At 43.1% G+C, this 25,037-nt stretch overlaps 1 protein-coding gene across 17 annotated transcripts in view; it reads left to right on the top strand.

The window, feature by feature from the left end:
• The first annotated feature begins 4,442 nt into the window (after window positions 1-4,442).
• The window catches only part of CEP164 (centrosomal protein 164), a 69,537-nt gene continuing 48,942 nt past the window's right edge, over window positions 4,443-25,037 (top strand). For 14 of the 17 annotated variants that reach the window (XR_007479029.1, XR_007479028.1, XM_049714344.1 and 11 more), the window contains exons 1-4: window positions 4,443-4,581; window positions 8,040-8,162; window positions 11,549-11,651; window positions 14,634-14,745. Coding sequence is in view for 14 of the 17 variants with exons in the window: in XM_049714344.1 (XP_049570301.1) it covers window positions 11,570-11,651; window positions 14,634-14,745 (194 nt within the window). In the remaining 3 variants the exon portion in view is untranslated. Of the gene's footprint in view, window positions 4,582-6,451; window positions 7,584-8,039; window positions 8,163-11,548; window positions 11,652-14,633; window positions 14,746-25,037 lie in introns of those variants that run through there. The other 3 variants (XM_049714331.1, XM_049714341.1, XM_049714330.1) reach the window with 3 other exon arrangements.

Here is a 25,037-nt window from a genome sequence, read left to right on the forward strand (position 1 = left end):
CTAGTTAACTAATAAGATGAGAAAATGGAGCAAATATTAGAAAGCAAAGGATTATTATTTGCAGATTATATAATATGGATAGAAATATCCTAACCAATACAGTGGTTAGACACAGGTTAAACAATAAAAATCAATAGATCGATATATGTATGGGAATTTTGTGTATATGATAAAGATGGCATTCATATTAGAGGGAAATAGATACATTTATTCAATAACTGTTGTTGGGACAACTGGCTACCTTTTGGGAGGAAAGAAAACTAAATCCCTAACTCATCTACAAATAAACTCCAGATAGGTCAAAGAGCTTAACATTAAAAATAAAACTACAGAAAAAAATAGAATATTTTAAAAATCTTATATTGAAGAAGTTCTAACAAAACTCAGAAGATATTTTTTAAAAAATGGACAGGCTTGACTAACATTTTTAAAACTTCTGTAGAATCAGGCTTCCAGTATTCCAATTCTGGTTCTGCCACTTAGTAACTGGGATACCCCATGCTAGTTACTTATTCTTTCTGTGTCTCAATTTTGTCATTTGAGAAAAGGGGATAACAATAGTACATACTTTGTAATGTAGGAATTAAATGAGATATTCCATGTAAGGCACTTAGAATGGTGTCTAGCACATTGTAAATGCTCAATGAAGGTTAGCTATTAGTGTTATTACCACTACAACTTCTGAGAAAAATGACGTTTACAAAGTTAAAAGATAAGTCACAGACTAGGAGACATTTGTTGCACAATAAAGAGACAAAGGGTAAATGTCTATAATATACAAAGAGCTTTTACAAGTCAATAACGCCCCCCCCACCTGCCACGAACAACTTGGGGAAAAATGAACAAAGAATGTGAACAGGTATTTGACAGAAATTCAAATGGCCACTAAATATATGAAAAAAGTTCAACTTCATTAATAGCAAAAGAGGGACTTCCCAGGTGGTCCAGTGGCTAAGACTCCACACTCCCAATTCAGGGGGCCCAGGTTCGATCCCTGGTCGGGGAACTAGATCCCGCATGCTGAAACTAAAAGATCCCACATGCCACAACTAAGACCTGGCACAGCCAAATAAATAAGTAAATCAATATTTTAAAAAAGTCATTAATAGTGAAAGAACACAATTAAAACAATATTTAGATAACATCATCAGAATTTTTTTTGCCTCTCACATTGGTAATATTTGGTGTTGGTGAAGGTGTTGGTTGGTTGGTTATTCCATTTTTGGAGAGAAATTTGGCAATGTCTATTAAAATGTAAAAAATGTAAACTCTGAGCAGTGTCACTTCTAGGATCCTATCCAACAAAAATCCAACAGTATTTCAGCATTGTGTACAACATCAAAACTTTGGAAGCAAAAAAAAAAAAAATTACCAATAGGGACATGAGACATTCAATCAACTGAGTCTTATGTAACCATTATAAAGAATGGAGTAACTTCTTATGAACTCACCTTGGAAGATGTTTATGACATGTTCAATGAAAAAAGTAAAGGGACTTCCTTGGTGGTCCAGTGGTTAAGACTTTGTGCTTCCACTGCAGGGAGCACGGGTTCGATCCCCTGGTCGGGGAACTAAGATCCTGCATGCTGCATGGTGCAGCCAAAAAAAAAAAAAAAAAAGAAAGCCTATTGTAGAACAATATGTACATTATGATCTCACTTCTATAAAAATTAAAAAGTATGCACATGTGCATATACATGTATGCATATAAATTTATATCTGCATAAGAATTAAAAAGCCTTCAGCAAAGGTGGGAACCCAAATGTCAACAGTGGTTTCCTCTAAAGTGTGGAATTCCTTCCTTCCTTCTTTTGCTCATTCATTCATTCAGCAAATGCGTTGAATGCCTAATACATGTTAAAGGCTGTTTTAGGCACTGTGGACACAACAATAACTAAAATAAACAGAATCCCTATCTTCATGTAGCTTACATTCTAATGCAGGGAAACAGACAATAAATAAATAAAATACATAGCATTTCAGATGGTGATATGTGCAATGGGGGAAAATAAAGCAGAGAAGGAAGATGGAAGGGCAATTTGCAATTTTTGTTTTTTAATAAACTTACCTATTTATTTGTTTTTGGCCACATTGAGTCTTCGTTGCTGTGTGTGGGCTTTCTCTAGTTGCGGCCCACGTGCTTCTCATTGCGGTGGCTTCTCTTGCTGCGGAGCACAGGCTCTAGGTACATGGGCTTCAGTAGTTGTGGCTCGCGGGCTCTAGAGTGCAGGTTTAGTAGTTGTGGCACATGGGCTCAGTAGTTGTGGTGCACGGGCTTAGTTGCTCCGTGGCATGTGGGATCTTCCCGGACCAGGGCTCAAATCCGTGTCCCCTGCATTGGCAGGCAGATTCTTAACCACTGCGCCACCAGGGATGTCCTCCCAGTTTGCAATTTTACATAAGGTGAATTGAAGGTGTAGAAAGAACATTTCACATCTTTTGAAAACAATGGTAGGATTGTTTGTCTTTCTTATTATGTGGATGGTTTTCTGTATTTTACAAGTAAACAGGATGAAAAGAGAAGAAAAAGTTATAACAGTAAAATTTCTGACCTGGGGGTAGGGCATAATTGAGACTGATGTGGTTTTTTCCTCCCCCAGCTTTACAAAATCACCCCTAAATGCTCATTCCTGATGGCAAAAGATAATCTACAATATGTGAAATTCTCAGTTTCTCTTCCTCACTCATTGGGTATATTAACTGGCATATCAACTGGTGTGTCATTTTTGTTATTTTCCCCCCAAAGACTTGCTTTCTTAATTATGTTGCCTAAGGGCATTTAAAAATTAGTTTGCATTTCTAAGTACAAGTCTATAGGGAAACCTGATAAAATGCAAATTGCTTATCTGTGTGGAGTAACCTCATTAATCCCATAGTAACCCTTATTTTATTAGCTCTCCACATTAGAGAGCAAGGAACCTGAGGAACATGTCAATTAATGTCAACCAGGTTGATTGCAAGTTTTCGGACAGGGGGACGAAATCTGCAAATGGTTTTATGAACCCTGATTTTGTGCAAGGTCTGTGGTGGATGAACTGGTGAGCTCTCAGTGTCCTTCCCGCTCTGCTCCCTTGGCTCCTCTGTGAGACTTTTAAGGTGTGTGGAGAGGAAGGGGGAGAAATGATTTGTCATCTGCAGGCAGAAAAAAGGAAGTACAGGCAGAACTGCCACAGAAGAGACTTGACGTTAAACATGAGGAATACATTCTGGATGTCTGCTTTGGGATCCGCGGGAACAGCAGTCTGAGTTCCTCCTCCTGGGATCAGGCCCTCAGTGGTGCTGGGACTAGTTTCAGGACTTAGCAGGAGCCAGACGCGTCCCCACCATGGAGCCTGCCAGGAGCTGCTCCAGGGCTCCATCCTCCTCGCCAAACGACTAACTTTCTTCACTTTTCTGCTCCCCCGTTTTCCCATTAATTTAATGGCCAGAGCTGTCTTTGCCGCTCTTAACTTCTGGAGGTTGAGGACGTGTAAGAGAAAGGAAGATTTGCCCTCGTGCAAACAAAACGAAAGCCTTTTAAATTATATTAGTAGTAACCCTTCTGCCAGGCAGGGTTTGTGGAGGGGCTACACACTGTCATTTTTTCCTTCTTAAATAGACTGTTGGAAAGAGTTATGACAGGGCTTCCCTGGTGGCGACGCAGTGGTTATGAATCCGCCCGTCAATGCAGGGAGCACGGGTTCGAGCCCTCGTCCGGGAAGATCCGACACGCCGCAGAGCAACTAAGCCCGTGCGCCACAACTACCGAGCCTACGCTCTAGAGCCTGCGAGCCACAACTACTGAAGCCTGCGCGCCTAGAGCCCGTGCTCCACAACGAGAGAAGCCACCGCAATGAGAAGCCCGCGCACCGCAAAAAAGAGTGGCCTCCCGCGCTCAGCAACTAGAGAAAGCCCGCGTGCAGCTGCGAAGAACCAGTGCAGCCCAAAATTGAATAAATAAATAAATTTAAAAAAGAAATAGTTATGACAGATATTATTATACCCTTCTTGCCTGAGCCCTGCCCTCCGGTAAAAAAGATGGACAGTGGTCTCAACTCCTAAGCGGGTACTAACTGATTTAGTCATAGTAAATGGGAGTCTTTCTTTTGTTTATTAAAGCCTCGGTGGGTTGATTATTGAGCATCAGTATATTATTCACCTGATGTTAATCACGCTACTAAAAACGATGACCAAAAGATTGCCTTAGGTAAGTCACGTTACTGTCGATACTCTGAATGATCCTTTCCTGCCCGGGAAGAAATTCCCCTCATAGCTAAATTCTCTGTCTCTTTTAACCCCTTGCGGAGCCCCATCAACTATACTGGACTACCTCTCCCATCATGCAATGGGAAACGTACACATCGCCTCCGTGATCCGACGGGAACTTTAACCAATCCGATGACAGGGCTCTCATTCGGCGACCTTTTGACTCTGAGTAGAGGCGGGACTCTCAGTTGCTAGGTTCTTACCCTTTCCGGAAGTGGTTATTGGCAGCTGCAGGGCAACACCCCGGCGTCCCTGGAAGCTAGGAGCCCGGGTGGTGCTGCGGAATCTGCGCAGAGCCGGGAGCTAGCGCCCCGGGCCTCCCGGGGTGGGGGACAGGTGAGAACCGCCTGGAGGGAGGGTTGGGTGGCTAGGAAGGGAGGGAAGCGGGAAAGTCGAGGCACGCTCGTGTGCCACCGAGCGGGATGTGCATGAGTGTGGGCGGGAACTGAAGGAAGAAGTGAAGGTGGAGCGGCCAGATCAGTGCGCCTCTATCCAAAATCTGAGTAGCGGAAGGGCCTGGGCTGGAGTGCTGGCGGGGCAGTGAGAGCGGGCACTGGGCCACGAGTGTGAGCTGGCAGGGGCGCTCGTTTATTTGTCCTGTTCGGATTTAGTGTGTAAGGCCGGTCTTCTGAACCCTGCTTGAACATTTCTCTCGTGGGGAAGCTTCTTCCCCCCGTGTTCGAGTCGGGGCTGGCCCAACCTTTTGCTGTCTTATGGCCAGCTGGGGAAGTTAGTAAGTTTTTTGTTTTCATTTTTTCCTTTCCTTGCATTGATTCAAAAATCTACCTTCTCCTTGTGGAACCGCGCTCCTCACTTGCCTTCCACGACTCCTCTCTCTCTGGGGTTTCCTAACCCAGCCCCCTTCATCAGCCTTTGCAAGCCCTTACTTTCTGTTCACTACACTCCATCTCTGAGCGGCTTCACCCAGTTTCAGTTACCATCTATTTAACGGTTACTCCCCAAACTGTGGCTCCCGCCAGACCTCTTTTCTTGAGTCTTGAGCTCCGACTTGCTTACTGATCATCCCAACTGAATGTCGCCCCATCCTTCCCGGTCCCCCAGATCTGCTCCTCCTTTGTAGTTCCTGTCTCAGTGAAGGACTTCACCCATTCACTCAGTCAGCCATGTCTGCACTTGGAATTCATTCATCTATTATAATATATGCAGCAACATTTGTTGGCCATTCCCTGTATCTAGGCAGTATGCTAGGTGGGGCTATCGGGCAAGGCATAGAAGTGAACTGATAATCACAATATACTGCTTTAAGTGCTCTGATTGTTCTCCTGCCTCTCCCTTACTTGCTGCAGACATCAAGTACTGTTCTTTTGCCTCATAATACACCTGGAATCTGGCCCTTCCTTTCCATTCTCACAGCCACTGACTTAGTTCATAATTTCTTGCTCTCTTTTTTTTTGGCCACCATGGGGATCTTAGTTCCCCAACCGGGGATCGAACCAGTGCCCACTTCATTGGAAGCACAGAGTCTTAACCACTGGACCGCCAGGGAAGTCCCTAGTTCATAATTTCTTGCCTGTGTTTTCAGGATACCTTTCTAACTGGTCCCTCCGCGTCTTTTCTTGCCCTCCTCCAATTAGTTCTTACACAGCTGTCAGAATCATCTTTCTAAACTACAGATCTGATCAGGCCAGCCTCCTTTGTGAAGTCTTGTGATGGTTGCTCATCATGTCAGGATACAGCCTCAGTCCTCCCAAGCCTTTTATTATGTGCTCCTTGCCTTCCATTGTAGATCTCTCTCTTGCCATTGTCCCTTGTGCGCTGGTCACGTCAGAGTGGTTAAGAGCTCAGGGCTTTGGAGTCAGATAGATGTGGGTGCATGCACGTTCTGCTGTGCCGTTTACTAGCTGTGAAACCTTGGGCAAGTTTAAAAAACTTTTTGAAACTTGCTGAGCCTCAGTTTTCTCTTTTGAAAAATGGGGATAATAATTTCTACTTAGCAGAGAGGATGAGGTGTGATGATGTATATATAGCATTAGTACAGTTCTTGGAACATGGGAAGTGTTCAGTGAATATAAGCTTTTGTTGTCATCATTAATTCTCTGCACCTGCCGTATACTCTCTTCTGCCTCTTTGCCTTTGTGTAAGCTGTGTCTTCTGCCTTAAATAACCTTACTCCATTATCCTGGTGAACTCCTGCTTATCCTTCAAGAGCCATCTCCATGGTCCTCTACTCTGCAGTGCTTTTCCTGATCTTCCAAAGTAGGGTTAATTGCCCTTCCTTTGTGTCCTGTCGTATTTTCTGATACTTCCCTTAATGCACTTAACACACTATATAATCATGTATTTACATATTTGGCTTCACAGCTAGGTTGAGCTGGAGCGTTACCAGGTTTGTGGCTGTGACAGCACAGTGCCTGACCCATGGTAGGTGTTCAGTAAATGGTTATTGGATGTCTGAATGGCCTTAACTTATATTCCCTGGTACTAGCTTTGTCCTCTAGAACAATGTAGACTAAGCCCTTTAAATAAGTGAATGGTAATAATAACAACTAACATTTATTGAGGTCTTACTGTATTTTGAGTATTTTACATGTATTGAGGCATTTAATCCTCACAACCCTTTTAGATAGACATTGTTATTATCCCCATTTTATAGATGAGGAAACTGAGGCAACTTGCCCAGCTGGTAAGTGGCAGAGCTGGGATTCAAAGCCAAGAATGTTCCCAAACCTGTGCTCATTACCACTGCATAATCAACTCTGATGTCTTCCACGTTCTCCTCAGTGCCTTCTCCAGTAAATCTTTTCTTTTCTGGTGGTGAACTTTCTTTATAGTTGTTCAAGCAGGGTGGAAGAAATAAATATGCAGGGAACCCTAAGTATGCATATACGTGTGTATGCTCTGTGAGTACGCAGGTGTGCAAAACTTTTTGGCTGTGCCTGCAAATTAGACCACATTCACAGTAAGGTAACCATAATGTCGAGAGACTGGGAACCAGTGGCGTGTATTGAAGGGAAGGGAGCTGGGAAAACCTGGCTTGGAGTCGTGGTGCCTTGGGTGCCCTTTGTGGGTCCAGAGGGTGGAATAGGGCAAATGGGAGGAAGTTTCTTAGACATAGATTTTTGGCTTACTAAGAGAAAGACCTTTTCATAGTTAAGGATGATCTAACTGTGGAGTTGGCAGTAACATCAGTAATATTGCTAAATTTATTTAACATGTTTTGTGTACCAGGGACTGTGCTAGGCCCTGTACAGGTATATATTGTCTCATTTCACCTTCAAACAACCTTTTGATGTAGATTATCATGATTGTTTGAATTAAGTGCATGAGGTTATTGAGACTTAGAGAGGTGAAGTACCTTGCCTAAGTTCACACAGCTGGTAAATGAGAAAGATGGGATTTAATTCAGGTGTTTCTGGCCCCCAAACTGCTGCTTCAGCCACTATGCTGTCTGGCACTTAAAGCATAGAGAGGAAAAATTTGGCAAGGGAAGGGCAGTTGGACCGGAGCTCTTATGGGCTTTTTTTGCTTTTGAGATTCTTTGGCTGTATATTAGTGGTTCAGAGCAGTGACCAAGCTCCTACGTTTACTTAGCTTATTTTAGGCTTGGTTGGTAAATGCAGAAGGAGGCAGAGGCATGACCCTCAGAAGCCTGTGGCTTAACAGGAGAGGTGGAACACATTCTCATAAAAAAGGTAATACTGAGAAAAATATGCCTATGAACAAAGGAAAACTGTGTCCTTTGTACCGAGGTAGTTATAAGTAGACAGGAGAGGCCGAGGTTGGCCAGGGAGGGCTTCCTGGAGAAGGTGTATGAGACTTTCCTTTTTTGCTAGATTCTGGGATTGGCAGGAGATGGATGAGGACAGTTGGGTGGTCCTTCCCCACAACTCCGTGGCTCACAGTGAGGGTCAGGCCTGGCGGCAAGCACATCTCCTCAGGTTTCATCTGATCTATCGGTAAGTGCTGCATGGAGTACCACATTGACGGTTCTGAAGCCATGTCTAGGGTGCCAAGATTGACAGTGATGTCCCTCACGGTCTCAGGTTTAGAGGGAAATGTTAGGACGTGTGCCGTGTGTTTCCTGAAGCTGATCTCAGGGCTGCTTTCTTAGATGTCTCATCTTACCCCCGCTCACCCAGGTTATCATCACCTCTCATCTAGATTGGCTCGTGGTTTCCTACCTAATCTCTCTGCAGCCACTCTGATTTTCTTCTTTTCCAATCTGGCCTCCATTCCTGTCTGTATTTCCAGTGGCTGCCTGAGTAATCTTTTCAAAATATGTATCTGGAAAAACCCTTTCCTGATTTCCAGCTCTCTTATTAAAAAAGCCAAGTTCTCCACGTGGCCCGACTTCCACCCACCTGCCCAGCATCATCTCCGACTATGCTTCTTCTTGCTTAGTGTTCTTAGCTGTTGAAGGGCCTTTGCACGTGCTGCTGCTTTTGTTAGAACATCTTTTCCTCCTCTTTTTGCCTGGTGAATACCTCCTCATTCTTCACTTCTCGGCACAGGCTTCATCCAAGTCAGGCTCTTTTCCTTCGGAGCTCTTACCTCATTTAAAATTGTACACTTATCTGTGACTGATTGGTTTGTCTCCCTCCCTCACTAGACTAGCCCCTGGGGAGTAGCAGCTGAATCTGTTTTTAATCACCATTGCATCTCTAGCGCCCAGCAGCAAATAAATACTTCTCGAATGAGTAAATGATCTCTAGTAGCCATTGAACAAATGTGGTTTCTCTTCCACCACCTTCCTTATTCCTGCAATTCCTGCCCTTTTGGCCCTGTCCTTGCCTATATCTTTCCTGAAGCCAGGCAAGGAAAGAAGGTAGACTATAGCCCACCTGTATTTTAATTTTTTTCTGGCAGAAGGTTTGTTTGACATTTGAGTAATCCAGGAATTTAGACTTTCCACATTCTTCCTGACCTTTAAATAGTTAAACAGAGACGGTTTAGTAAATAGCTAATTAGGCATTTTGCCGGGAGGACAGAGATTTTACCTGCCCCCTGCTTTCTGGAGATGGGATGTATCTAGGGATAGGTAACATTTTTCAAATGCAGAATTTCTCGAATTCTCTGAGATGGTTGGTACGATGCCTTGTATAGGTCACTGCCTGTTGAATTGAATAACGTACAGCCTGATGTTCAGGCCATTGCGCTTCCTACCTCCCCAGAGATCCTCTCCCTTTTTCTTTCCCTCTCCTCCCTAACTCAAAGGATGAAAGATTCCGAGGGCTCCTTAAACCTCCAGGCTGTGGCCACATCTCCTGCACTGGTTCTTGGTCCTTTTCTGCTTCGCTTTTTCCGCGTCTGGCCCTAGTCATCTCTGACTGTGTGTGTGGAGGCTCAAGCATTATGTCCGCAGGTGTTATAGGTTCTTAGGGGAGGAAGAAGATTCCCACTTAGGCTTAAGCACTGCAGGGAAGGACGCTTCTTTAGCCTTTCTTCCTGAGGCACAAAGGCGCTGCTTGGAGGTGTCGTGGTGGGAATGAGAGGGTGCAGTGACTGACAAAGGGAACCATCTTTTGTGAGCCCTAAGGCAAGACACCTCCCTTGCTCATCTGTCAGCTGCCAGAGTGCAGACAGGGCCACGGGAACGGTCCCTCAGAGATCCTTTGCGTTTATCAGGGGCCCCTCTCCAGGGATCTTGGAACAGATTCAGAGTCACCAGATCTTGCCGTTTTCTGAGCACTCATTACAGGCTGCATCCCAACCTTCTTTTTGACGATGAGGTCTTTTTTTTTTTTTTGCCTTGCCCCAAGGCACGTGGGATCTTAGTTCCCGGACCAGGGATCGAACCCGTGCCCCCTGTATTGGAAGTGTGGAGTCTTAACCACTGGACCGCCAGGGAAGTCCTGATGATGAGGTCTTTCTGCTCACTTCCTCTGCTATGAGGGCTGTGTCCTGCTTGCTGCCCCAGGTGGAACTGTGACAGTGTCTGAAGAGGTGGCTACAGGAGAGGTCAGGACCTGCTCCTCCAGGCTCCCTTCGGTCACACCGGTGTGGCTGCCACCGCCCGGTTAGGGAGGCATTCTGAAGGGCTGTCCGTGGCAGCCACTTTACAGGGTGACTTGTCCCTGTGTCATCGGGCTTCAGCGTGGGAGCTGCTGTAGGGGAGGGGTGCTGTGACCTGGGGTCCTGAGGTCGTAGGAGTAGGGATGCGAAGGAAGGAGCAATTCTAGAACCGCGCCAGCTTGTCAGTTCAAGAAGGTGGCACCGCCCCGTCCCTGGGGCTAGGAATCTTGGATTCAGGTTGGATTCCTTTCCAGTCTTCCGCCCCCCCTCCCCCCATTCCTGGTCCTATTAAACCTAACATCACAGCATCCCTTGTGTCTGTCCCTTCTTCTCCATTCCCACTGCTTCTGCCCTAGTTTAAGCCCTCATCATCTTTCCCGGGGACTGTAGCCTCCTCAGTGGTTTTCCTGATGCCAGTCTCTCATTTCTCCAATCCGGCCAGGCCACTCCTGCCAAAGTTCTCATCCCAAAAAAAGGCCACTCTGTGTCACTTTCTTCCACCAAAGCCCGCAGTGGCTCCTCTCTGCTGCAGGGCAGAGTTGAGGCCCTTCAGCAGCATCCACTGAGATCACCATGACCAGACCCAGGCCTGGCTTCCACCCTGGCCCCGGCCATGCGCGCTGGCATCGGCTCCCCAGACCACCTTGCCTGACATGCTGTTCCCTCTGCCTGGGATTCCTCTGTCCGCTGTCAGAATTCTTGTCAGCCGTCGGTACCCAGCTCCTTGACAAAGCCTTCCTTCATCCCCGCAGTGGGAGTATGTTACTTCTGTGTTAGTACTCCCAGAGCAGGATGTGTTTTTCCCTTCTGCCTTCTACTACTGTTGAAGCTGTGTACGCTGCCTTGCTAGACTGTAAGCTCCCTGAGGGCATTGTTCAAGGTAAACAGGGACATGCAAACAGGGCTATGTGTTGGGACAGCGTGACTGCACCTGGGGTACATTGGTATATGGGTATGTGTGTGCTGCTAGTTATTGTGGTGTCTCACTAGGGTTTTCTAGCAGGGGTCCTAGACTGTTAGTTCTTACTCCTATTTGGGGGGGGGTAGAGTATTAAGTTAAACCCTTGAGACATTTGGGTTTCCAGGTCGTTTATGGTCCACAAGAGTATTCAGCAGGGCTTTGGGGGGAGATGTGTCTAAGAACTTTCCAGGGTGCAGAGGCTATAAGGCCTGAGTTCTGAGCCATTGGTCCCACCCTCCGCTCTCCCTGGCTCAGTTGGCCTGCAGGGGCTGGTCTGGCCCAGGTGCTCCATGACCCAGCCCCACCTTTTCCCCTTCTAAGCTGGGGCACTGATTTTCTCTTTGGGTGGGTGGGGTCTCTGGGATCTAGGTGTTCGAGCCCAAACCAGTCATGGCCGGAAGACCCATCCGCATAGGAGACCAGCTGGTTCTGGAGGAAGATTATGATGAGACCTACATGCCCAGTGAGCAAGGTAAGAGGCCTGGGTGTATTTGTAATAGTTCTTTGAGGGCAGTTTTCATGGTTTATTTTTGTTCTTCTGATGCAAAGTATGGTACATGCACAGGGTTGCTCAGTGTATTTGGGTTAGATCAGGGGTTGGCAAACTGTAGCCCACGGGCCTAACTTGGCCTGTTGCTTGCTTTTGTAGCTAAAGTTTTATTAGATAACAGCCATGCTTATTTATGTCTTGTTTATGGCTTCTTTCATGCTATAGGAGCAGTAGTATTGAGTAGTTGTGACAGAGACCATACAACCCACAAAACCTAAAATATTTACTGTCTGGCCCTTTACAGAAAAAGTTTGGTGACCTTGGGTCAGATCAATGATTAACTTTAAATGAAAATATAGTGGAGGATATCATGAAATACAGTATATCCTGAGGCCAGGGGAAACCCAATTTCTTAAGAACAAACTAAAGCTGTGTGTTTTTTTTAAAAAATAATAATAACATTATTAATAACAATAATAACAAAATTTATTGAGTGCTACTGTGTGCCAGTCTCTCTACTAAGAACTTTTCATGTGTTTCCTTTTCAACCCTCACAGCAACTCTGTGAGTTAGATACTATTATTATCCCCATTTTACAGATGAGGAAACCAAGGCACAGGAAGGTTAAGTAACTTCCCTGTAGTCACACAGTTTACTAATCGGGGCAGCTAGGATCCACACCTACGTATTCTAGCTCCAGGGCCTACACTTTGAAGCACCATGCTATTTTGGGGCAGTGAAGATTTCTTTGAATTTCTCATGAGTTGCGGACCTGGACACACAAATTTTGCTTATAGTTCAGGTGGTTTGCAAGCCAGTTTTGGGGAAGAACTCTTGCATCTGTAGGAGTCCGTGGATCCCACATTAGGATAGGATAGGATTTGTTATAACATAGGATTTTTGTTTGTTTGCCGTGTAGAAATTTTTAATCTCTGTGTTAAATTTATCAGTCTGTTCTCATATGGCCCCTGAATTTTGTATCATAGTTAGAAAAGCTTCCCTGCTCTCTTGTTGTCCTCAGGTTTGTCCCCACACTGTTCGTGGCATAGCTCATCTTTCACCCATGGGTTGAGTGCCGCCTGTGTGTTTTGGGGTTTACTTTTTCTTCTGTTCCATGGGGCTGTCTGTTCAAACGCCAGAACTGTGCTCTTAACTACTGAGGCTCAGTAATAAATTCTAGTATCTAGTAAGGCTGAAATACCCTCATTCCTCTTCTTTTTTCAAAGTTTTCTTGGTTATCTTATCTGCTTTATCTCCCCATGAACTTTAGAAACACCCTGTCTTTTTCTGGGGAGGGCTGTGTATTGGGGAACTGTTGGTATTTTAGAGAAAATTGTGTTAAATTTATGAATGAGCCTGGGGAGGATTGACATCTCTATGCAGTTAAGTTATGCATCCAGGTCAACCTGGAGGTTCCTATCAAAGAACATCTATTCCTTTTCGTTTGTGTCTTTTTTCTGTTCTTCAGGGGTGACTTAAAAGTTTTCTTCATTTTGGTTTTGCACATTTCTTGCTCAGTTTATTTCTTAAAGATTTTATTCTTTTTGGTTTGCTATTATAAACGGGGTCTAACTTTTTCTAAGGCTATTTATAAAAAACTCTCTTCTGCTCAGTCATGCTTAGACGTCCTAAGCTCGAGCCCCCATTTTCTCTTCCTGGACTTGCAGCAGCTTCCTAATCAGCCTCCTGCTTCTACTCTTGCCCTTCTCCAGTCTGTGCTCCACTTAGCACCAGAGTGATCTTATAGTGTAAAGCAGATCATATCGGGGCTCTGCTTTTCATAATCTTCCGTATAATCTTCCATTATGCTCAGCATAACGCCCTTAGTGGGATGTGCAGGGCTGTGCATGACTCGGCCCTGCCACCCAGCCAGGCTCACCCAGTGCCTCTCTCTCCCTCCCTCTGCTAGGCACATGGTCTTTCTGACGGTCCCCAGACAGGCCAGGCTGCCACACGTCACAGGCCCTTTGAACCTGCTCTTCTGCCTGAGTCCTCTTTCCTCAGTGCTCTGCGTAGCTGGCTCCTTTGTTTCCTTCAGGATTTAGTTAAGTGTCCCATTCTGAGAGGTTTTCTGACCACCCTTTGTAAAAGACTGCCCCTTCACCTTGACAAACTCTGTCTCATACCTCACTCACTTCCTTCATTACATTTATCAGAAGCCTTAATTCCTCGCATATTTATCTGTTGATGTCATTACTGGCTGTTTCTTCTATCAGCATGTAAGCTCCATAAGGACAGAGGGCATTTCCCTCCTAGTCATGGCACATGGTGACTGGCACATAGGAGGCACTCAAACAATACGTGTGAAATTAAGGAACACGTTAGTCCTTGGCTAACCAAATTTCGGCCGGTCCTTTTTGCCTTTCCTAGTCCCCAGGTATGTCATCTTCCAAAGTCCTCCACTGAGATGACCCATAAAGGATATGGTAAAGGGTAGAGGTGAACAGCCAGGTGAAGAGATACATAGGGCGAGGTCCGAGAGGGTCCCAAGTGCAGGAACTTCTGTCCCAGTGGAGCTGGGATGTGCCACCCTCCTTGCACGTGGAAGTGCCGGAAGCTCTCTGAACCCCAGAGTTTAGGGATTTTTATGGAGGCTTCGTCGTGCACGTATGATCGCTTATTAACTCATTTTCCAGCCCCTCTCCAGAGAATGAGGGGAGAGGCTGAAAGTTCCAAGCTTCTAATCATGGCTTGGTCTTTCTGGTGGCCAGGCCCCATCCAGGAGCCCACCCAGAGTCGCCTCATTGAGACAGAAGACTCTCCTATCACTCAGGAGATTCCAAGGGCTTTAGGAACTCTGTGTCAGGAACTGGGACCAAAGACCAAACATTAATAGGAACGGGGGCAGAGACCAATATATAGCTCTCATTATCTCCCAAGACTGACTGATTCTTCCTTCTTTGTATCCACCCTCCTCCCACCCCCACCTCTCTTACCTTCCCACCCTCCTACCCCTCCTTGCAGAAATTCTTGAATTTGCCAAAGAGATTGGTATTGATCCCATAGAAGAACCAGAGCTGATGTGGCTGGCACGGGAGGGCATTGTGGCCCCACTGCCTGGGGAGTGGAAACCATGGTGAGTCAGCACGGGCGCCGCCTTCTGGCTTGGCCTTTGAGGCGGAGGGGGCCTGACACCGGAGATCAGCTTTAATCAGCAGCCACCTTTCGAAGCCTGTCCTGCAATGGGCCGTCCCTCTGCTGGGCCGCCTGATGCTTTGGGCCTGAGCCCAGGCCGCTGTGATGGTCCCTGGAGGGGCTCAGCAGGGATACCCAGGGTCCCAGGATCTAAGCTGCCGCCCTGCGTCAGCATCCGTTTTGGACACACGGAGGAGGTGCCATTGTTATCCTTTGCAGACTGAGATGGAGAGTGACAATACTGGGACCTCCTCAGTGTGTCCAGAGTGGACGCTGGCGCTGGAGAGGTTTGAGTGAGGCTACATGGACAGGCAGCGGTTTCCGTCTCCTTTGACAGCCCAGCCCTGAATTTGTGTGACTTGTGCATGAATGGGTTCCTATTTCCAGTTTCAGTTGGCACTCTTTGAACTGAGAGCAGACACTCGCTCAGCTTATCTCAGGGGATCAGAGGTTGATGGTGAGGAAACAGACTGGCCGAGGCGGGGCGGCCACCGCCTTCCCCCCGACCCTCCCCATGCCAGGACTCCCACTCCTGGGGGCACTGCTCAGTCCTTACCACCTGCACGGAGCTCTCTCCAGGTGGCCTTCTTACGGTCGGTGCCCCAAGTTTACTTCCTACCGTAGCGTGGGATTTCCTGTTTCTCCCAAAGTAGCCCCCAGATATCTTGGGGTGGGGGGGGGTCGTCTTTTCTGCTGGGATTGTGCAATTTTGTGTACAAGGTATAATTATCCTGTTCTTCCCTGAAGCACTTAATGCGTTGGCCATACTTCAAAATGACTGCAGTCGTAGCTTTACTTATCCCCGCTGCAGGGTCCTAATCCTTCCAGCTTCTCCTCGCATGACGGGCTCCCTGTTCTCTGGATCTTTTTAGCCGCCTTTCCTTGGACCTTCTCCAGGTCATGACATCTTTCTTCTACTAAAGCCATCAGCACTGCACCCAGTATTCCAGGTGCTGAGGACTCACGGTTGTGTTTATAGGAAAAGTTTGTAGGTTAGTGGTTTCTGTTTGGTTTCCAACATCCACCCTGATAGCCACATTTGCCTTATCATTAATCTCTTTATTCTTTTTTCTTTATGTTTTTTAAATCTGTATATATCTGTGCTGTTCTGCTTTTGGATACATTTTCTGATTAAAAACCACATGAGAAATGTAATCAGAATAATACCTTAATGTGCACATAATAAATAAATGGCTGCAGTGATGTAAAAAGGAAAAAGGGTGATGGAAGGAAGGAACTGTCATCGGCTGTGGCCCAGCTGTGTGCCAGGGTCATGCCAGCGGCCCTCAGGTACCTGCTGGTGGCAGTTAACACTACCTCATCCGGTAAGGAGAGCATGAACTATTTCTCACTTTTTAAAGTAAGTCATTGAAAGTTATGTATATGTGTCTTCTTTCATCCTTACTCCCAGTCCCATGAGTAATTGCTGTTAGTTGGGGAATTCCTTCGAAGTCTGGATTCTCTCTTCTCTTCCTTTAATATGTTTGTTTACCTTTACACCAATACTGTACTGTCTTTTTTTTTTTTTTTTGCAGGTAGAAAAAATCACAAATTTATTACATACATACATAGACATGTATAAAAATACAGGCAGATACAAACAGAGATCTTACAGCTTTGCTTTTAAATTTTAGCCATGAGACAGGAATGATAATGCAAAACTCGCTAGTTTATAAAGAACAGTTGGATACAAATTGTGTTTCTGGTGAATGGTATTAGTTAAGGTGAATTGCTCAGATGGCTTAAACTTCTTACTAATATCTGTGTAAGAGATTTTAAGGTTTTTCATAGGCCAAGTTTTTAAAATATGCTTTCCTTTTTTTTTCCTACTTCTTTTTTTTTGTCTTTATACTTTTAATTGGTATTTTTTGAATAACATAATTTAAGTTTTAATGATGTCCAGTTTATCGACTTTTCAAATATGATTAATGCTTTGTGTCCTGTTTAAGAAATGTTTGCCTATTCCAAAGTCATGAAGATATTCTGTGTCTCGTTTTTTTTCCCCCCCACAACTCACACCCACACACTGTATTTTATTTTTACAAGAGATAAATAAACTGACACCAAGCATTGTAAATGGATGACCACAACAAAAGCAACAATGATTGCAATTACCAAACACGAAACACACTCATACTATGTCATAATATTGACATTCAGTCCAGGAATCCTCCACTGTAACAGCTCCTTTACTTTGCAGTGAAAATTGATTTGTATATTTTTTGCTTCTGAGTCCTTGTGGGATTTTGTTTTTTTATTCAAACAGAAAGTCACAAAAATTATAATCGTCCTCATCAGTTCACTCAGTCCCATGTAATTAATTTTTTTTTATCTTGATCTTTTGTTAGCACTTTTATGAATTCATCAGTTTTCCATTAGAGTTCTGAAAATGCTTACTCATTCAGTTCAGCAGTATAGTCACTTACCAGAAACCTGTACTTGTCAGAGTCTTTTCCATGAATTCCTTGAAGATGAAACCCTTTTATAGGAACATTGTTGCGAAAGCATCAGAGTACACCCAGAACTGTCTGTAAATGAAAAGACTTAAAAATGACCACGGTTAAAGATTTGATGAAAGTTCATAATAATGCAGTTGACAAGGAAATTTAGTTACTTCTGAGATATACATTTTAAAGTAATAACTAGAATTATGACTTATAACATTATACCAGAACATATAAGATTTTTAGAAATTTCATGTAATGTCTGAAACATTTATATTAACGTATTTCCATACAGATAACCCAAAGAAAGTTTAGTTTTAGTTGTTTTTTTGTTTGTTTTTTTATACTGCTGGTTCTTATTAGTCATCAGTTTTATACACATCAGTGTATACGTGTCAGTCCCAATTGCCCAATTCATCACACCACCATCCCCACCCCACCGTGGTTTTCCCCCCTTGGTGTCCATATGTTTGTGCTCTACATCTGTGTCTCAACTTCTGCCCTGCAAACTGGTTCATCTGTACCATTTTTCTAGGTTCCACATACATGCGTCTCTTTCTGACTTACTTCACTCTGTATGACAGTCTCTAGATCCATCCACATCTTGATAAATGACTCAATTTCGTTCCTTTTTATGGCTGAGTAATATTCCATTGTATATATGTACCACAACTTCTTTATCCATTCGTCTGTCCATGGGCATTTAGGTTGCTTCCATGACCTGGCTATTGTAAACAGTGCTGCAATGAACATTGGGGTGCATGTGTCTTTTTGAATTATGGTTTTCTCTGGGTATATGCCCAGTAGTGGGATTGCTGGGTCATATGGTAATTCTATTTTTAGTTTTTTAAGGAACCTCCATACTATTCTCCATAGTGGCTGTATCAATTTACATTCCCACCAGCAGTGCAGGAGGGTTCCCTTTTCTCCATACCCTCTCCAGCATTTGTTGTTTGTAGATTTTTCTCCTGACACCCATTCTAACTGGTGTGAGGTGATACCTCATTGTAGTTTTGATTTGCATTTCCCTAATAATTAGTGATGTTGAGCAGCTTTTCATGTGCTTCTTGGCCATCTGTATGTCTCCTTTGGAGAAATGTCTGTTTAGGTCTCCTGTCCATTTTTGGATTGGGTTGTTTGTTTCTTTAATATTGAGCTGCATGAGCTGTTTATATATTTTGGAGATTAATCCTTTGTCCGTTGATTTGTTTGCGAATATTTTCTCCCATTCTGAGGGTTGTCTTTTCATCTTGTTCATGGTTTCGTTTGCTGTGCAAAAGCTTTAGAGTTTCCTTAGATCCCATTTGTTTATTTTTGTTTTTATTTCCATTACTCTAGGAAGTGGATCAAAAAAGATCTTGCTGTGATTTATGTCAGAGTGTTTTTCCTATGCTTTCCTCTAAGAGTTTTATAGTGTCTGGTCGTACATTTAGGTCTCGAATCCATTTTGAGTTTATTTTTCTGTATGGTGTTAGGGAGTGTTCTAATTTCATTCTTTTACATGTAGCTGTCCAGTTTTCTCAGCACCACTTATTGAAGAGACTGTCTTTTCTCCATTGTATATCTTTGCCTCCTTTGTCAGAGATTAGTTGACCATAGGTGCGTGGGTTTATCTCTGGGCTTTCTATCCTGTTCCATTGATCTGTGTTTCTGTTTTTGTGCCAGTACCACATTGTCTTGATTACTGTAGCTTTGTAGTATAGTCTGAAGTCAGGGAGTCTGATTCCTCCAGCTCCGTTTTTTCCCTCAAGACTGCTTTGGCTATTCGGGGTCTTTTGTGTCTCCATACAAATTTTGATATGATTTGTTCTAGTTCCTTAAAAAATGCCATTGGTAATTTGATAGGGATTGCATTGAATCTGTAGATTGCTTTGGGTAGTAGAGTCATTTTCACAATATTGATTCTTCCAATCCAAGAACATGGTATACCTCTCCATCTGTTGGTATCATCTTTAATTTCTTTCATCAGTGTCTTATAGTTTTCTGCATACAGGTCTTTTGTTTCCCTAGGTAGGTTTATTCCTAGGTATTTTATTCTTTTTGTTGCAATGGTAAATGGGAGTGTTTCCATAATTTATTTTTCAGATTTTTCATTAGTGTATAGGAATGCAAGAGGTTTCTGTGCCTTAATTTTGTATCTTGCAACTTTACCAAATTCATTGATTAGCTCTAGAGTTTTCTGGTGGCACTTTTAGGATTCTCTATGTATAGTATCATGTCTTCTGCAAACACTGACAGTTTTACTTCTTCTTTTCCAGTCTGTATTCCTTTTATTTCTTTTTCTTCTCTGATTGCAGTGCCTGGGACTTCCAAAACTATGTTGAATAATAGTGGTGAGAGTGGATATCCTTGTCTTGTTCTTCATCTTAGAGGAAATGGTTTCAGTTTTTCACCATTGAGAATGTTTGCTGTGGGTTTGTCATATATGGCCTTTATTATGTTGAGGTAGGTTCCCTCTGTGCCCACTTTCTGGGGAGTTTTTTTTTTTTATCATAAATGGGTGTTGAATTTTGTCAAAAGCTTTTTCTGCATCTATTGAGATGATCATATGGTTTTTCTTCTTCAATTTTTTAATATGGTGTATCACATTGATTGATTTGCATATATTGAAGAATCCTTGCATCCCTGGGATAAATCCCACTTGATCATGGTGTATGATCCTTTTAATGTGTTGTTGGATTCTGTTTGCTAGTAGTTTGTTGAGGATTTTTGCATCTATATTCATCAGTGATATTGGTCTGTAACTTTCTTTTTCTGTAGTAGCTTTGTCTGGTTTTGGTATCAGGGTGATGGTGGCCTCATAGAATGAGTTTGGGAGTGTTCCTTCCTCTGCAATTTTTTGGAAGAGTTTGAGAAGGATGGATGTTAGCTCTTCTCTGAATGTTTGATAGAGTTAACCTGTGAAGCCATCTGGTCCTGGGCTTTTGTTTGTTGGAAGATTTTCAGTCACCGTTTCAATTTCATTACTTGTGATTGGTCTGTTCATAATTTCTATTTCTTCCTGGTTCAGTCCTGGAAGGTTATACCTTTCTAAGAATTTGTCCATTTCTTCCAGGTTGTCCATTTTATTGGCATAGAGTTGCTTGTAGTAATCTCTCATGATCTTTTGTATTTCTGCAGTGTCAGTTATTACTTCTCCTTTTTCATTTCTAATTTTATTGATTTGAGTCCTCTCCCTCTTTTTCTTGATCAGTCTGGCTAACGGTTTGTCAATTTTGTTTACCTTCTCAAAGAACCAGCTTTTAGTTTTATTGATCTTTGCTATTGTTTTCTTTGTTTCTATTTCATTTATTTCTGCTCTGATCTTGATGTTTTCTTTCCTTCTGCTAACTTTGGGTTTTGTTTGTTCTTCTTTCTCTAGTTCCTTTTGGTGTAAAGTTAGATTGTTTACTTGAGATTTTTCTTGTTTCTTGAGGTAGGCTTGTATAGCTCTAAACTTCCCTCTTAGAACTGCTTTTGCTGCGTCCCATAGGTTTTGGATCGTCGTGTTTTCATTGTCATTTGTCTCTAGGTATTTTTTGATTTCCTTTTTGATTTCTTCAGTGATCTCTTGGTTATTTAGTAACGTATTGTTTAGCCTCCATGTGTTTGTGTTTTTTACGTTTTTTTCCCCTGTAATTCATTTCTAATCTCATAACATTGTGATCAGAAAAGATGCTTGATGTGATTTCAATTTTCTTAAATTTACTGTGGCCTGATTTGTGACCCAAGATGTGATCTATCCTGGAGAATGTTCCGTGCGCACTTGAGAAGAAAGTGTAATCTGCTGTTTTTGGATGGAATGTCCTATAAATATCAATTAAATCTATCTGGTCTATTGTGTCATTTAAAGCTTCTGTTTCCTTTTTTATTTTCATTTTGGATGATCTGTCCATTGGTGTAAGTGAGGTATTAAAGTCCCCCACTGTTATTGTGTTACTGTCGATTTCCTCTTTTTTAGCTTTTAGCAGTTGCCTTAGGTATTGAGGTGCTCCTATGTTGGGTGCATATATATTTATAATTGTTATATCTTCTTCTTGGATTGATCCCTTGATCATTATGTAGTGTCCTTCCTTGTCTCTTGTAACATTCTTTATTTTAAAGTCTATTTTATCTGATATGAGTATAGCTACTCCAGCTTTCTTTTGATTTCCATTTGCATGGAATATCTTTTTCCATCCCCTCACTTTCAGTCTGTATGTGTCCCTAGGTCTGAAGTGGGTCTCTTGTAGACAGCATATATATGGACCTTGTTTTTGTATCCATTCAGCAAGCCTGTGTCTTTTGGTTGGAGCATTTAATCCATTCACGTTTAAGGTAATTATCGATATGTATGTTCCTATCACCATATTCTTAATTGTTTTGGGTTTGTTTTTGTAGATCCTTTTCTTCTCTTGTGTTTCCCACTTAGAGAAGTTCCTTTAGCATTTGTTGTAGAGCTGGTTGGTGGTGCTGAATTCTCTTAGCTTTTGCTTGTCTGTAAAGCTTTTGATTTCTCCATCGAATCTGAATGAGATCCCTCCTGGGTAGAGTAATCTTGGTTGTAGTTTCTTCCCTTTCATCACTTTAAGTATATCATGCCACTCCCTTCTGGCTTGTGGAGTTTCTGCTGAGAAATCAGCTGGTAACCTCATGGGAGTTCCCTTGTATGTTATTTGTCGTTTTTCCCTGGTTGCTTTCAATAGTTTTTCTTTGTCTTTAATTTTTGTCAGTTTGATTACTATGTGTCTTGGCGTGTTTCTCCTTGGATTTATCCTGCCTGGGACTTGCTGCACTTCCTGGACTTGGGTAGCTATTTCCTTTCCCATGTTAAGGAAGTTTTCGACTATAATCTCTTCAAATATTTCCTGTGGTCCTTTCTCTCTCTCTTCTCCTTCTGGGACCCCTATAATGTGAATGTTGTTGCATTTAATGTTGTCCCAGAGGTCTCTTAGGCTGTCTTCATTTCTTTTCATTCTTTTTTCTTTATTCTGTTCTGCAGCAGTGAATTCCACCATTCTGTCTTCTAGGTGACTTGTCCTTCTGCCTCAGTTATTCTGCTATTGATTCCTTCTAGTTTATTTTAGTTATTGTATTGTTCATCTCTGTTTGTTTGTTCTTTAGTTCTTCTAGGTCTTTGTTAAACATTTCTTGCATCTTCTCGATCTTTGCCTCCATTGTTTTTTCAAGGTCCTGGATCATTTTCACTATCATTATTCTGAATTCTTTTTCTGGAAGGTTGCCTATCTCTACTTCATTTAGTTGTTTTTCTGGGGTTTTATCTTGTTTCTTCATCTGGTACATAGACCTCTGCCTTTTCATCTTGTCTGCCTTTCTGTGAATGTGGTTTTTGTTCCACAGGCTGCAGGAATGTAGTTATTCTTGCTTCTGCTCTCTGCCCTCTGGTGGATGAGGCTATCTAAGAGGCTTGATGGGAGGCACTGCTGGTGGGTAGAGCTGACTGTTGCTCTGGTGGGCAGAGCTCAGTAAAACTTTAATCCACTTTACTGTTGATGGGTGGGGCTGGGTTCCCTCCCTGTTAGTTGTTTTGCCTGAGGCAACCCACCACTGGAGCCTACTTGGGCTCTTTGGTGAGGCTAATGACAGACTCTGGGAGGGCTCACGCCAAGGAGTACTTCCTAGAACTTCTGCTGCCAGTGTCCTTGTCCCCATGATGAGCCACTGCGCCCCGTGCCCCCCACACCCCCCCACCCCCGCCTCTGCAGGAGACCCTCCAACACTAGCATGTAGGTCTGGTTCAGTCTCCCCTGGGGTCACTGTTCCTTCCCCTGGCTCCCGATGTGCACACTACTTTGTGTGTGCCCTCCAAGAGTGGAGTCTCTGTTTCCCCCAGTCTTGTCGAAGTCCTGCAATCAAATCCCACTAGGCTTCAAAGACTGATTCTTTAGGAATTCCTCCTCCCGTTGCGGTATGCGGGCCTCTCACTGTTGTGGCCTCTCCCGTTGCGGAGCACAGGCTCCAGACACACAGGCTCAATGGCCATGGCACACGGGCCCAGCCGCTCCGCAGCATGTGGGATCTTCCCGGACCGGGGCACGAACCCGTGTCCCCTGCATCAGCAGGCGGACTCAACCACTGCGCCACCAGGGAAGCCCATCTTTTATAGTTTTTAGTGTACACATCTTGCTCATGTTTTGTCACATTTATCTCTCTTCTTTTGATGCTTCGGTAAATGCTATCTTTTATTTATTTATTTTTATGTTATTGAAGTATAGTTGATTTACAATGTTGTGTTAATTTCTGCTGTACAGCAGTGTGATTCAGTTATAAATACATATACATTCTTTTCATATTCTTTTCCATTATGGTTTTTTTTGAAATGTCAGTTTCCAATTGTTGATTGCCTTCATATAAAAATAAAATTGGTTTTTGTATACTGACCTTGTAGCCTGCAACCTTGCTAAACTTACTTATGTCAGTTCTAGTAGCTTTTTTGTAGATTCTATAGGATTTTCTACATAGATGATATGTCTTCTGGGACATGTCCTTTCTAACCTGGATACCTTATATTTCTATTTCTTGCCTTACTGCACTGACTGGAACCTCCAGTACAGTTGAATAGAAGTGGTGACAATGGACATTTTGGCCTTGTTCCTGACCTTAAGGGGAAGCATTCAGTCTTTCACCGTTAAGTATGATGTTAGGTGATGTTAGCTGTAGGGTTTTCTAAATGCCATTTGTCAGGATGAGGAAGTTCTCTTGTATTCCTAGCTTGCTGAGAGTTTAAATCCAAAATGGATGTTGGATTTTATCAAATATTTTTTCTGTATCTATTGATAGAATCATATGATTTTTCTATATTGGTCTGTTAATATGGTCAATTATATTGATTGGTTTTCAAATGTTAGACCGACCTTACATTCCTGGGATAAACTCTGCTTGGTAATGATCATATATTATTGGATTTGATTTTTTAAAAATTTTGTTAAGTACCTTTGCTCCAAAATGATAGCTTGAATGCAGTGAGATGGATAGAGTTGGGTATTTTTTAAATTACTGATTTCCAATTTTATTTGTTCATTATATCTATTCTTTGTTACACGTTGAGAGTTCTTTTTGTTCAGTAAGTGATCCTGTTTATGTAAATGTTCTATGTGTGCTTGATAAGAATGTAGTCTTTCATTTTTGGATACAGCGTTCTTTTTTTTTTAATTAATTAATTAATTTGGTGCATCGGGTCTTAGTTGCAGCCCGTGGGCTGCTTAGTTGCAGCAGGCGGGCTCCTTAGTTGTGGCATGCGAACTCTTAGTTGCGGCATGCATGTGGGATCTAGTTCCCTGACCAGGGATCGAACCCAGGCCTCCTAAATTGGGACCGTGGAGTCTTATCCACTGCGCCACCGGGGAAGTCCCCAAGGTTCTTTTTTTTATTAAAGTATAGTTGATTTACAATTTTTTGTTAGTTTCTGGTGTGCAGCAGAGTGATTCAGTTTTATATATATATATATAAATACACACACACACACACACACACACATATATAAGAATATATGATGAACCTAGGGCAGGACAGGAATAAAGACGCAGACTTAGAGAATGGACTTGAGGGCATGGGGAGGGGGAAGGGTAAGCTGAGACGAAGTGAGAGAGTAGCATTGACATATGTACACTACCAAATGTAAAATAGATAGCTAGTGGGAAGCAGCTGCATAGCGCAGGGAGATCAGCCTGGTGCTTTGTGACCACCTAGAGGAGTGGGATAGGGAAGGTGGGAGGGAGGTGCAAGAGGGAGGGGATATGGGGATATATGTATACATACAGCTGATTCACTTTGTTATACAGCAGAAACTAACACAGCATTGTAAAGCAAT

Source organism: Orcinus orca, chromosome 8 (genome assembly GCF_937001465.1).
Source record: "Orcinus orca chromosome 8, mOrcOrc1.1, whole genome shotgun sequence".
Lineage (NCBI taxonomy): Eukaryota > Metazoa > Chordata > Mammalia > Artiodactyla > Delphinidae > Orcinus > Orcinus orca.